Source organism: Kryptolebias marmoratus, linkage group LG6 (genome assembly GCF_001649575.2).
Source record: "Kryptolebias marmoratus isolate JLee-2015 linkage group LG6, ASM164957v2, whole genome shotgun sequence".
In the NCBI taxonomy this organism is placed as follows: domain Eukaryota; kingdom Metazoa; phylum Chordata; class Actinopteri; order Cyprinodontiformes; family Rivulidae; genus Kryptolebias; species Kryptolebias marmoratus.
The window spans coordinates 786931-800742 of record NC_051435.1 but is presented as its reverse complement, the minus strand read 5'-3'; the positions used below and the strand labels follow the sequence as shown (position 1 = coordinate 800742).

Sequence of the window (13812 nt, the reverse complement as noted above, 5' to 3'; positions counted from 1 at the left end):
GGAAATAATTCCTAATACCGTGAGGACTCACCCTTGATATCCTGAATTGTGACCGGTGTTACGATGTCCATGGGCTCACTGGTTCCCCTGCTGTTGGTGGCACGGATCCTGAACAGGTACTGGTCGTTCTCTGTCAGGGACTGGATAGTGTGCTGGGACGATGAGGCTTTGACCGTGGCCACAGCACTCCACCTGTCAGAACCAACCTTGCAGGCTTCAATGATGTAACCTGTCAGCCTGCTGCCACCATCGTGCAATGGTTTGTCCCAGTGCAGTGTCACAGAGGACTTGGTGACGTCAACAACATAAAGGTCCATGGGCACTGATGGTACTTCACACACCAGGACAGGTTCTGTTGTCTCACAGGGCTCACCGACACCATAGATGTTCTCGGGCAGGACTCTGAAGAAGTAGTGCGCACCTTCCTCTAAGCCTGTGATCCTGAACAAGGTTTTTCTGCACTCAGTGGTTACGGTCTTGTATGACTTCATGTTGGCTTCACGCTTCTCTACAATGTAGTTGCTGACATGTGCGCCCCCGTCAATGGTGGGAACATCCCAGGTGATCACAACAGATTCCTTAGTGTAGTCCTTCACCCGGACTGAACTTGGAGGACCAGGAGTGTCTGAAAGACAGAAATAAAAGCAAAAAAAATGTGTCTTCAGTCATTTTAACAATTGTAAATAAAACCAAGGAATTCTTTTTTTACCATTTATAGTGACTGAATGTTTTGTGTATCAAAATTATTTGATAAATTTCAGAGAACATACCATAGACTTTAACCAAGATGGTGGCAGTCTTCTTGCCAGTTGGATTCTCTGCCTCCACAACATATTTGCCAGAGTCATAGCGATTAACCTTCTCCATAGTGAGTGCGGTGTAACTGTCAGTGGTCTCGATGTAGCCACGACTCTGCAGCTCCACGCCAGTCTTTCTCCAGGCGACCACTGGTGTTGGTCGACCAGAGACGAACACGAGCAGACGCAGAGTACCCCCGGCCCGCAGACACTTGGTTTTCTTCAGGTCGTCAGCCAGCTCCAGGTCTGGCATTTCTAAACAGATGGAGCACAGTAGGAGGCCACTTTAATCATACAGAATTTAACAATAACAAAGAGCTGCCAGTGGAGTGTCATTAAAAACATTTGCTTTCCATTCTGAACTTTTCATGGCAGCAGTTACTTCACATTATTGACCTGTTTAACAGTTAATACATTTTTACAAATACATTTCTGTGCAAATGTTTTGAGTCATCCTTCATTTCTTAATATTTTGCATCCAATGATCCAGATTTTCCTGTAATCTTTCAAACAGTTCTGCAGACTTTCTGAAGGTGTTTCAGAGGGTTTTTTTTGGGCTGCTTTTTATCTCATGGAAATTAAACTATCGAAGCTCATCTTTTTTAAAATATAGAAAATTTTGCCTCAGATTAGCTGATAAATACACAAATTGCTGGTGCTTCAACAAGACTGGGAGTAGAAGGGTCAAAGGTCGGCTGCCATCGTGAATGCTGATGTGTTGAGAACAGCAGTAAATATTTTAGCTCCTGTTTAATTTTTAGTTACTATTTTTACTGGTAGCACAGATACTCAGCTACGTGGGGGTGAGGACTAATTCCTGAAATCTATCAGTGATGTTGTGAATGATGCTGACGGTCTTTGCATTGTTGGAGCAGACTTCTTATTTATTTATAGTTTTTGGTGTCTCTGAATCAATATTTGAATGTTGTGGTGTTTTTCTGGCTGCAGAAAGTCAAAGTCCAACTGGTCTGCTGTTCACCGCAGAGTGTTTATGTTGTGAGCCAATGAACAAAAGCATTAATATTTACAGCTTTTTTTAAAATTTCTTTACACTGAATGCATCACATGGACCTCTGACCCGATCTTGATGGCGACTGTGAACAAGGATTGTGCGATTTATGCGTTGGAAACAACTTATATCTAAATAAAACAAGTTCATTTTGAAACTGAAAAAACTGAGCTCAAGGTTTAAGGCTTTTATGATGAACAGAAGCACCGACTCACCAACTCTCTCCAGTGGCTCGATCTCTGCGCTGGCTTCACTGAACTCTCCGGTGCCGCTGCTGTTGATGGCAGCCACTCTGAACCTGTACTTCTTATTGGCTGCCAGGCCGGCGGCTACGTATTCGTTGGTCTTCAGTGGCTTAGTGGTAGCACGGTACCACTGTTCAGAGCCCTCCTCGAGGATCTCGACCACGTAGCCGGACACGTCAGAGCCACCGTCGTACATGGGTCGGGTCCAGGTCATGCTGATGCTGTGCTTGGTGGTGTCAGAGATGCGAGGCACTGATGGAGCAGCTGGGGTATCTGATAAGCACATATATTTTGTTAACTGGGAACTTTAAAGTTTGGAGTTAGTAATGAGAGGAACAAGAAAAGATCTCACATGTGGGGTCTCTACAGAGAATGTAAGGTGTGGCGTCACTCGGCTGGCTGTCTCCTGCAGCATTGACAGCTGTCACTCTAAACTGGTACTCGCTTCCTTCCAGCAAGCCAGTGATCTTCAGACGGGTGTCATAGATGGTGTAAGTCTTGTTCACCCGAGTCCATCTGGTTTAATGAATGACACACAAGTTACAACCGTTTCCAATGTGGGCAGGTGACAACTGGTTCAAGTCCTTTAGAACCTGTTCTGACCTGGTGCTGCTCTTCTCCCGTTTTTCCACGATGTAGGTTTTGATCTCATTTCCTCCGTCGCTTTCAGGCTTCAGCCATTCAATGATGATGTGCTCCTTTGCTACAGCCGTGGCCTCGGGAGTGCCCGGCTGGGATGGAACAGCTGGGAATGATGGGAATGGCAGTCAAAACTTAGAGAAACTGTTCCCAAAGCATGTTAACTTTTAGAGCCAATCCAATCCAATTTTACAAAAATCTGCAGATAAGGTCATCCAACACATACTACAAGCGCTAACAGATTGGGTGAGATTCTGTGAAGTTGCATGAGATCACACATGACCTTCTTTTCAAAGTATGATCAAAATGACTACAACTGTCACTTCTCATCATCACATGATCTTAGTCTAAAACTCTGGCATGAAAGGCAGCAGACGACATGCATTTCTTCAAGAAATACTGCAGCAGCTTACTGTAGGCGTTCCTGGCGATGATCGGCTCAGACTCCAAAGGAACTCCAGGTCCGAATTTGTTGACTCCTCTGACTCTGAAGATGTACTCGTTGTTTTTGATCAGCCTGCTGCTGACACACGACAGAGACTTGCACTCCGTCTCCATGATCACCCAGTTGAGGCGGCTGGTCTCACGGCGCTCCACGATGTAATGGCTGACGATGTCTCCGCCGTCCTCGTAGGGAATCTTCCAGGCAACTGTGCACTTCTCCTCCGTTACTCTGCTGATCACGATCTTATCAGCCGGCGGTCCGGGAGTGTCTGAGAGGCAACAAACAACAGTTACATTTGCTTTCTTCAGATATTTTATATATTAAATAATTCCACTATTGTTATCATGTTTATAGTTTCTTCTGTATGTTTTTTTTTTTTACAATCAAACTACTTCCACATACTTTGTGTTATTTTAACAAGCGTCAAACGTCATCAGTCATGTGATCCCAGACATTTAAGACGAGCCCCGACACCCAGAGAGCAGTCTGCTCCAAGACATGAGACTGGCTTCAGAGCCCCAGAGTCAAACGGACCAGCTCTAATTACTACTGTTTTAGTAGTTTTAACTTTTAATTACAGTTTTGCATCTGTCATTTTATGCCATTGTTCTGTTAATTTTGTCTCTTAGCTACAGTTTTGCAAATTTTGGCCTTTATCTACAGTTCTGCAACATTTAATTTGAGCTTTTGTTAAGTTTAGCTTTTAGTTACTGCTTTGCTAATTTTAGCTTCTCTTCTGTTTGTTTTAACTTGACCAATTCGCTCTTCAACAGATTTCAGTTTTCACGGATGTAACTTCTCTCGTTAATCTTCATGTCAGCCTGAATGTTGTTTGATGGCGGCTCACCCAGAACTTTCACGTTGACATTTGCAGTCTTTATTCCGCTGGCGTTCTTCACTGTGAGGATGTATCTTCCTGTATCGTATCTGTCACAGTTCTTGATGACAGCCATGGCTCTGGTGGAGGTGTACGTCAGCGAGTATTTCTCACCAAGATCTAAGATCTTGTCGCCCTTTGACCAGTAGACCGTTGGTTCTGGTTTTCCACCCACAGCGCCGTCCAGGACCAAGTCGGAGCCAGCCATGACGGTGACGGTCTCACCTACCAGCTTGCTGTCCAGCTCAGCTCTTGGAGGAGCTGCAACAAATAGGAAAAGTTTAAAAGAGTAAGTTCACAGAATCTGAATACTGGATGGTTTATAATTAAGACCTTCTTTGTACATGCAGTACATGAATCACATAACTCTTATGAAAATCGGACAACAAAACTGAAACTAGAAAGATCAGAGTTAAATCAGAGATATGTCCAGCTCGGCTGCCAGAAAGATTGAAGATGTTTTGAGAAAAGCAGTAAATAGTAGCTTGTTTATTTTCTTAATCATTATTTTACATCAGGTTTTGACCCTAACTGGTGGTGAGGATGTTCCAGAGTCATCGTAGCAGAGCTACATGATGGTGACGGTGTTTTTTTTGTCATCTGTTGGTGTCCCTGAATCCATATTTGAAAGTTGTGGCAGTATCTGTGCTCCTTTAAAGTTTTCTCTAAGACTGCAGCAACTCAAAGTCAACTGCTCTGTTTTCACTGGAGGCCTTTGGCACTAAGCATCTGCTGTTTATAACCTCTGTTTCAAATAGATATACACTTCATCATTGAACAAAATTATGCTGCCATGTTTCTTAGGTTTTTTTAAATGGCTTCAGCACAATGTTTACCAGCTATCTGTACACATAAATAAAAAACCCAATATAAGGACCAGATCACCTGATGACTCATGAATACTTTGACTGCGAGCCACAGTCAAAAACTATCATGAAATAATAACTAAGAAATAAACAACAGCACAAATATTTCCTGTATTTCTCAAAAGTGGTGGCTGAGCTGAAGAGTCTTCAGTTGACCTCTGACCTATCCTGTCTTGGTCTCTTTGGCCAACCATGAGGCAATCCTTCATGTGTAAGAACTGTACAGTGTCTGTATTCCCTATATATTTTAGGCTGACAGTTCTGTTACAGTTAATTCACTGTTATTAAAACATATTGTCTCTATTATTATAAAATAAAATCTAAATTATAAAAGCAGACGGTAATTTTTGAACGTACAGTATTCGTCCTTGCATGTGACTGGTCCAGTGGACTCAGAGGGCACACTGTGGACCCCAGCAGCGTTCTTGGCAATGACCCGGTACTCGTAGGTCTCTCCCTCTCCCAGGTTTGTGACTGTGAAGTAGTTCTCTGTGATTGTAGTGTAGTTGCACTTCAGCCAGCGGTTGTCATCCCACTCATCTGTGCTGTAGACTTTTTTCTCCACAATGTAACCAACAATCCTACTGCCGCCATCATTGAAGGGCACGGTCCAGCATAATGAAATGGATGAGCGGCTGATATCCGTAATCTCAGGTTTACCAGGAGGATCTAAATCAGAAGAGGAAGGGTTTTATTATGCACTGCAACATGACTTTAACCACACCTTTTTACCTCAACTTATGTATTGTTAAGGTCCTAGTTAAATGAATGAAATGATTTGTGGAAGGAATTGTACTTTTTAGGTGTTTAAGACATCAATGTTTCCCTTACCAACAGGATTGAGTGCCACTACCGGTCTAGAGGCTTCACTGGCCTTGCTGAGTCCAGCGATGTTCATGGCATACACCCTGAACTGATACTCCAGGCCTTCGATCAAGTTGGACACCTTGTAATGGCACTCCAGGCAGGGCAGCTTGTTTTCCCTCACCCACAAGATTGTGTTCCTCTCCTTCTTCTCAATCCAGTAGCCTGTCACTTTGCTACCACCATCAGCATACGGGACATCCCACTTGATGCTGATGGCATTGGCTGACACAGAGACCACATCTGGACGAGTTGGAGGACTTGGAGGAACTGTGGAAGTTAAGAAGAGGTGAGAATATGAATCATGTTCGCATATGTTAAACCAGGCAGGACTTGTGCTGCTTTTGACTTTTGGACAGAACTTACTAAATGGATGCTCAATCACAACAGCAGAGGACTCGATGGACTTGCTGACTCCAAACTTGTTCTCAGCACACACTCTGAAGGTGTACTCCATGTATTTGGTGAGGTGAGTCACTTTGATTGTGGTTCGTTGCACACTGGAGTTAACCACCTGCCAGGAAGCGGAGCCAGACTCGCGCTTTTCAACGATGTAGTTGGTGATTTCAGTTCCACCATCATCTGCTGGCTCAGACCAGGACAGAGTGCAGGTTTCTGATGAGATTCCAGAAACCTCCAAGGGGCCTGTGGGTGGGCTAGGTCTGCCGACAATGACCACCGTCACCGTGAAAGTCTTCACAGCAGCAGCGTTCTCCAGGATCAGATAATACTTGCCACTGTCGTTTCTCTTGCTGTCTCTCACAATCAGTGTGGTTCTCTCCTTTGAGGTTCTGATCAAGACCCTGTCAGTCTCCTTCAGCTTCATCTCCTCCAGTTTCCATGTAACCTTGGGTGCAGGCCTACCACTTATGGGGATGTCAATTGTGAAGGTGTTGGAGATCTTACAGGTAATGAGCTGGTTGGTGATGCTGCTGAGGTCAGCAGTTGGTTCAATACGAGGCTCCTTAATGACCACTGAGCTGAAAGTACCCTGAGGCTCACTGATTCCAGCATCATTCTTGGCCTTGACCCTGAAGTCATACTCTGTGTTCTCACTCAGACCTTCAACCAGCATCTTCTGCAGCTTTGCCTCTCCATACATGATCCAGCGGTCAGTACCTGTTGCTCTGAATTCAACAATGTAGCCTCTGATCCGGCTGCCTCCATCATGGTCGGGTTTCAGCCACACCAGGGAGGCTGTGGAGCTAGTAGTGTCTACAACATCTAATCTTTTGGGTGGTGCAGGTTCTTCTGTGGCAGTGATGGGCTCTGTCGTTTCATGAGGTTCTCCCTGGCCATACTGGTTAACAGCAGTCACTCTGAACAAGTATGGCACACCAATATCCAGTCCTGTGACTCTTACCGTCTGACGGGAGCTCTTGCTGCTGACCTCCTGCCAGGCAAGGCGGCTTGCCTCACGCTTGTCAACAATATAGTGGTGGATTCGAGCTCCACCATCATTAGATGGAGCATCCCACATCAATGTCAAGGCCCCACAAGTAACATCTTTGAAGGAGATTGCTCCTGGAGGTCCAGGAGTGTCCAGAACTTTAACAGTGAATGTGATGGACTTATGTCCACTGTTGTTCTCCAGGGACAGGGTGTATTTACCTGCCTCATACCTGGTGCAACCTTCTATAGTTAGAGTGGAAAAGGTATCTGTGGTGTTCACATCTGCCATAACAGGGAGCTCACCATCTACTTTAGACCAGGTGGCAAGGGGAGCAGGTTTTCCCCAGAAAGCAATATGAAGAGAGACGGTGCCTCCATTCTTCACAGTGTGAGTTTGCTTGAAGTTGGCATCAATGTCAATCTCTGGAGATGTAAGTCTGTCCAGAGCCTGAACTGGGTGTGGCATAACTGAAGCTTCACCCTGTCCAGATCCATTTACAGCACTGACCCTGAACTTATAGAGCTCTCCAGGTACCAGACCCTTTGCAGTGTACGTGTTGTGGATACAAATTTGACTGTTGACTCTGTGCCACTCCTCCAAACTGGCCTTGCACATATCGATGTTGTAGCCAATAATTTCCATGCCACCGTCAAACACAGGCTTTGTCCATTTCAAGGTGACAGAAGACTTTGTGGAGTCAATGACCTGTTTGAGAGAAAACGTTGTTAGTAACGTAAACCAATAAGTGTGTTTTTATTATTCTCATCTTTGCTATGTCTTAACATGCATAAATGTTATCCAACCTTGATCACAGTGGGGGCACTGGGAGCACTGGTTGGCTCTCTGCATTTGAAGAGTCTGGAGGTGCTGCTGGCTGGTCCGACACCAGCGCCATTTTCAGCCATGACGCGGAACTCGTACTCGTTGCCCTCAGTGAGGTTGGTCACACGGTGCCTCAACTCTGTTATGGGTCTCTTGGAGGAGACCCTCACCCAGCGAAGGCTCTTCTTCTCTCTCCTTTCTAGAACGTAATGTTTGATCTCATTGCCTCCATCCGATCGCGGCCTGGTCCAGCACAAGGTGATACTGTCACCTGTCACATGAGTGGCATCGGGAGTACCAGGTGCATCAGGCACAGCTGAGGGGCAGAACAGAAAAAACATGTAAGTTACAAAGGATGTTTTTGGGTTCTGCTTAATAAAAAAAGATAGTTAAAAAGAACTGAAGTCTAAAGGTCTGGCGAAGATGTCTGACAGAAAGTGTTAGGAGTTAATTAACTTACTGTACTGCATTCGTGCAATGACTGAATCAGAGTCTAGTGGTTTGCCCACACCAAACTTGTTGACAGCAGAGATTCTGAACTGGTACTCATTGCCCTTGATGAGGTTGGTGGCATTGTATGAACAAGCTTCGCACTTGGATGTGACCAGGGCCCAGGAGATCCTGGATGTCTCCCTCTTCTCGACCACATAGTGGGTGATGGCAGCACAGCCATCATTTTCTGGTGGGTTCCACCATACAGTGCATTTGTCAGCCGTGATGCCGGTGAAACGGATTGGACCTTCAACAGGTCCAGGAGTATCTGTGCAAGCAGAGGTTTCAGAGGTTATAAGTTGAATACATTTAGAGGTCTGGAACTGAAAGTGAGACCCAGGAGTCTCTGTTTACCCACCTTGCACTCTGACGTTAACGTCTGCTTTCCTGGTGCCGGAGCTGTTCTTGGCTTCCACCGTGTACATTCCACGGTGGTTCCTGTCAGCATCACGGATAAACAAACTGCTGGTGCCAATGCCAGTGGTGATCTCGATGTCAATCATTGTCCTCTTATCAATCTCTTTGCCATCCTTGTACCACACAATCTGAGGGAGTGGGCGTCCAGTGATGGTGCAACTGAGCCGAACATTCTCTCCAGCCTTCAGGGTGAGCACCTGGTCTGGAGACCACTCAATTTCAGGAGCAACTGATTGCACAAAAAACAAAAACTTAAAGATCAACAACAAAAAACACAGGAACTAAATTAAACTATTTTAAATGTGTTAAATTTGTACATTTCTTATAAGATAACAAGCTTACTGCTTTCATCCTTGGTCATGATGTATCCAGAGGAGTTAGATGGTGGACTGATGGTGCCAACAGCATTCCTGGCAATCACTCTGAACTCAAATCTGTCTCCAGGGGATAGACCGGTCACAGTGAACTGGGTCTCACTGATATCAGTAAAATTGCATCGTAGCCATTTGCCTCTGCCTTGACGCCTTTCCACACTGTATGCCACAACTTTGCTGCCACCGTCTCTCTTGGGAATGTCCCATTGTAGGGAAACTGAGTCTCTGGTTACATCAATGCAGACAGGTGTGCCAGGTGGATCTAATTCAGATGAGAAAGAAAGATCATAATCCATAGGACTTGGGTATGATGTAATTAATATGACCTAATACCTAAAATATTGACTATTATCCTTTGATTACTGTCATTCTCTACTTGACATGCTTTTATGTAACTCTAACCCATACCTACTGCTTTTTTTTATCAGAGCAGGACAGGATTTAAAGAACTCAAGCTACAAAAAATACATAGTTATTTTAAAATATATATAAAAGTAATACTTACCAACAGGGGAAATGGCACGAGCATGTTTGCTCTGTTCACTGACAGGGCTGATTCCAGCGTTGTTCTCAGCATAGACTCTAAAGGAGTACTCCAAACCCTCCAAGAGACCAATGATCCTGTACTCTTTGTTGGAAATGAGAGTGGAGTTCACCTTCTGCCACAACAGGCTATTCCTGTCCTTCTTCTCAACATGATAACCCAAAATGGGGGAACCTCCATCAAAGTCTGGGGCTTCCCACTTAATGGTTATACCATCGCTGGTGATGTTGTAGGATACTGGCTTTCCTGGTGGGCCTGGAGCTTTATACTGGTGCTGGGCAATTATGTCTGATGAGTTGAGTGGCTCACTAACTCCATACTTGTTTTCTGCACGGACTCTGAACTGGTACTGGGTTCCCTTGACCAGGTTGGGGATCTTGAAGCTGGTCCTGACAACACTGGAACAGATCATTTTCCAGTTGGCCTGGGAGGTTTCACGTTTCTCCACACTGTAGCAGGTAATCTCACCGCCTCCATTCTCCTTTGGTTCATCCCAGGAGATGATGATACTCTGAGCTTTTATCTCATCAAAGCGAATAGGACCAACAGGCACTGATGGAGGTCCCAGGGTAATCACATTGATATCAAAGTAGTTCTTGACAATTCTGTTGTCTAAAACTAAGGTGTACTGGCCAGCATTCTCTTTTTTGGCTCCTCTGACTGTGACTGCAGTCTTGTTGTCAGTGGTCCTGAAGCGAATCTTTTCACTTTCTTTGAGAGGAAAGTTATCCTTCAGCCAGCTGATTGCAGGTCTTGGTTTACCCTTGAATGGCAGCTCGATGTGGATGTTCTGACCAATACGAACAGCAAGCTCTCCGTTGGGGTAATCATTGAGGATTGCTTCAGGGGGAATAATGAAGTCCATCACTGTGATTGGACCAATCTGGGAGAAGTCACTTCTGCCTTTCTCATTCTTGGCAAATACTCTGAAATCCAGGATAGTATTCTCCTTGAGTCCTGTCACCTCACAAGTGCAGCGCTTGCATGTGGCACCTAAACTCCAATTGACTTCTTCCAGGCTTCTCTTTTCAATTATGTACTCAGTGATGTGGCTGCCTCCATCATGGTCGGGTCGGGTCCACTGCAGGGTAACAGAGTTCTTTGTAGAGTCCCCCATTGCCAGGTCTTTGACGCCTCCTGGAGTTTCTGTTGCTCTAACAGGCTCAGTGGTCTCACAGGGGTCACCCACACCAAACTCATTTTCAGCTGACACCTGGAAGAAGTAAGCTACATCCTCCTCCAAGCCTGACACCTTGTAAGAGGTGTTCAGGCACTCTACAGTGATTACCTGGAAAGCTTTCATGGTGGAAGCCTTCTTCTCCACAATGTAATTAGTGACAGGAGATCCACCTTCAATGAGAGGAGCTTCCCAGCTGAGGGTCAACTGTCCTCTTGTCACATTCTTAACTATAAGTTTCTGGCAAGAGGATGGACTGTCGAGAACTTTTAGGGAAACTGTGATTACCTTGGGTTCTCCTACACCATTCTCTATCTCCAGCACATACTTTCCACAGTCATCGCGGGTGACTTTTGGGATGAGGAGTGTAGTGGATCTCTCAGTGCTGCTGATGGTGTAGCGGTTGTCACTAGCCATGTTGCGATCGCCACGGCGCCAGGTGACATTTGGAGCTGGGCGTCCCTTTAGAGGGATAAACACTTCGATATCACGGCCAGCCCGAGCTGTGTACTGAGTTGTCATAGATACATCCAAGTCCAAGTCAGCCTCCTCTGTTGCACAAAAAAAGAAACACAAACACAAAATATTAATATTAAAAGAGTTGGGAAATAAATTAAAATGATAAAACACCAGGAAAACTAAATTACTTGGCACAGCATCAATATTCAAGTTTACAAATCTCAAGAATTGTGTTTTAATTTTAAAATAGCTTTCTATTTTTGAATCTTAGTAAAAAATCAATTAAATCAAATTAAAATAAATTAAATTAAATTCATACCTAAAATGTCTTTGGCTTGTACAGGCTGGTACATCTTGATGTCCTCTCCTTTACCCTTACAATTCACAGCAGAGACCCTGAAGTAGTAATAAGTGCCAGGTTTGAGGTGAGACACCACATACTCGCACATCTTGACCTGTGGGTTGATGATCACCCATTCTTTGTCCTCTGCATTCATCTGTTCCAGTATGTAGTGTGTGATTTCACTGCCACCATCATATACCGGCTTCTCCCAGCCCAGAGTGATGGAGGTCCTTGTGGAGTCCACCACACGCAGTTTGGAGGGTTCACCAGGCAGATCTGGAGGAGACAAGAGGATAAATAATCTCAGTGACTGCTCATGAACACCTTCACAGGTAAAAAGGCTGAAAAAGTGATGCTAAGTGAACATGTCTGATGTACCAATGGGGTCATAGGCCTTGTAAAGGTCAGAGGCCTCAGAGTAGTTTCCTGCACCAGCCTTGTTGACAGCACAAACCCTGAATTGGTACTCATTGTTCTCTGTCAAGTTGCTGACTTTCTGCCTAGTGTCTCTGATGGAGCCCTTCACCACCTGGACAAAACAAAAGATATTTTGACGCACGCACAAAATAATCATCAGTTTGGCTTTAAACGATACATATTCTTTAAACAAACCTTAAACCATTGCAGACTCTTCTTCTCCCTTTTCTCAAGGTAATAACCATCAATATCGCTGCCTCCATCTAGTGCTGGTCTTTCCCAAATCACTGTCATTGTGGACTTTGTGATCATGGTAACTTTAGGCCTGGATGGCTCACTGGGAGGAACTACACAAAAAAAATAAAATAAAATACCAGTTTAGAAAAAATATTCTGTTTCTTCTATTGCATCAAATAATAATGTCTGTAGTGTGTTTTGGTACCAAATGGGTTCTTGGCAATAATGGGATCCGACTCTAGTGGGTCTCCGATGCCATACTTGTTGACTCCACGGACTCTGAAGATGTATTCGTTACCCTGGATAAGTCTGGGTACGTTTATGATGCAGTCCGCGAGTTTCTCTGACACAATGGACCACATGACTCTGCTGGTCTCCCTCTTCTCTACGATGTAATGAGTTACCATAGCACCCCCCTCATCGGCAGGTGGAGACCACATGATGGTGATGTTGTCAGCTGTCACCTTCTTGAACTGGATTTCTCCAGCAGGAGGTCCTGGCTTGTCTAATTAAGGAAGCGAAACATTTATGCACATCAGAGATACATGTGTGACAATGCCAAATGACTGTCTTAATCTTTTAGAAAATATCTGATACCTTGAATGAGCAGCCTGACAATGCCACACGCAGATCCCAGAGAGTTCTTCACTTTGACCTCATACGTCCCAGAGTTCAGGCGAGTAGTCTCCTTCATAAATATACTGGTGAACTCAAATGTGTGTTTAAAAGAGAGCTGAGCAGTGGGCTTCAGTTCTCTGCCATCTTTAAACCACTCAATGGTTGGGGCAGGTTTGGCTGAGATATTAAATTTGAGTTCCACATCAGAGCCAGCATGGTATTTGACCTCATTAAGGTACTCCTGAGGAATTTCAACCTCTGGTGCACCTGGGAGATAAACAAACAGGTTTATTGATATATGAATGTCAGGATCTAGAAACAGAAGAGGTGTCAACTCACAAAGTGGAAAAAAGACTAAAGTATAAAGATTAATGTACAGAACAATGAAGTCATGAGCTATATTTAAAATTATTTTAAGACTGGAAGGAAATGTCTACCGTAGGTGTCCACACAGGTGGCTGGTCCAGCTGTCATGGACGGGTTGCTGACTGAGCCAACTGCATTCTTGGCCATAACTCTGAACTCATATGTCTCGTTCTGGGTAAGGCCAGTCACAATGAAGCGTGTGTCAGAGACATTGGTCAGGTTGGCTTTGGACCACTTGGCACCAACAACTTCTTTCTTCTCGATGATGTAACCAGTGATGGGGGATCCACCATCATAGTTGGGTTTCTCCCAGGCCAGGCTAATGGAGTTTTTGGTGATGTCACTGATGCGCAGGTTGATAGGTGGCTCTAAAGAATAAAACAATGAAGAAATAATGAAGGTACTTTTCCC

General features: G+C 44.7%; 1 protein-coding gene across 6 annotated transcripts in view; it reads right to left on the bottom strand.

Annotated features, from left to right (window-relative positions):
* The window catches only part of ttn.2 (titin, tandem duplicate 2), a 184200-nt gene that overhangs the window by 13822 nt on the left and 156566 nt on the right, over positions 1-13812 (bottom strand). For all 6 annotated transcript variants that reach the window (XM_037975998.1, XM_037975999.1, XM_037976000.1 and 3 more), the window contains 21 exons: positions 13473-13769; positions 13015-13302; positions 12623-12922; positions 12376-12527; positions 12142-12292; positions 11740-12039; positions 9746-11512; positions 9209-9502; positions 8808-9095; positions 8418-8717; positions 7939-8273; positions 6109-7840; positions 5710-6012; positions 5236-5547; positions 3983-4273; positions 3104-3403; positions 2655-2796; positions 2404-2567; positions 2022-2324; positions 771-1052; positions 32-625 (listed from right to left, as the gene is read on the bottom strand). In XM_037975998.1, the coding sequence (XP_037831926.1) occupies positions 32-625; positions 771-1052; positions 2022-2324; positions 2404-2567; positions 2655-2796; positions 3104-3403; positions 3983-4273; positions 5236-5547; positions 5710-6012; positions 6109-7840; positions 7939-8273; positions 8418-8717; positions 8808-9095; positions 9209-9502; positions 9746-11512; positions 11740-12039; positions 12142-12292; positions 12376-12527; positions 12623-12922; positions 13015-13302; positions 13473-13769 (8895 nt within the window). The remainder of the gene's footprint in view (positions 1-31; positions 626-770; positions 1053-2021; positions 2325-2403; positions 2568-2654; positions 2797-3103; positions 3404-3982; positions 4274-5235; positions 5548-5709; positions 6013-6108; positions 7841-7938; positions 8274-8417; positions 8718-8807; positions 9096-9208; positions 9503-9745; positions 11513-11739; positions 12040-12141; positions 12293-12375; positions 12528-12622; positions 12923-13014; positions 13303-13472; positions 13770-13812) is intronic.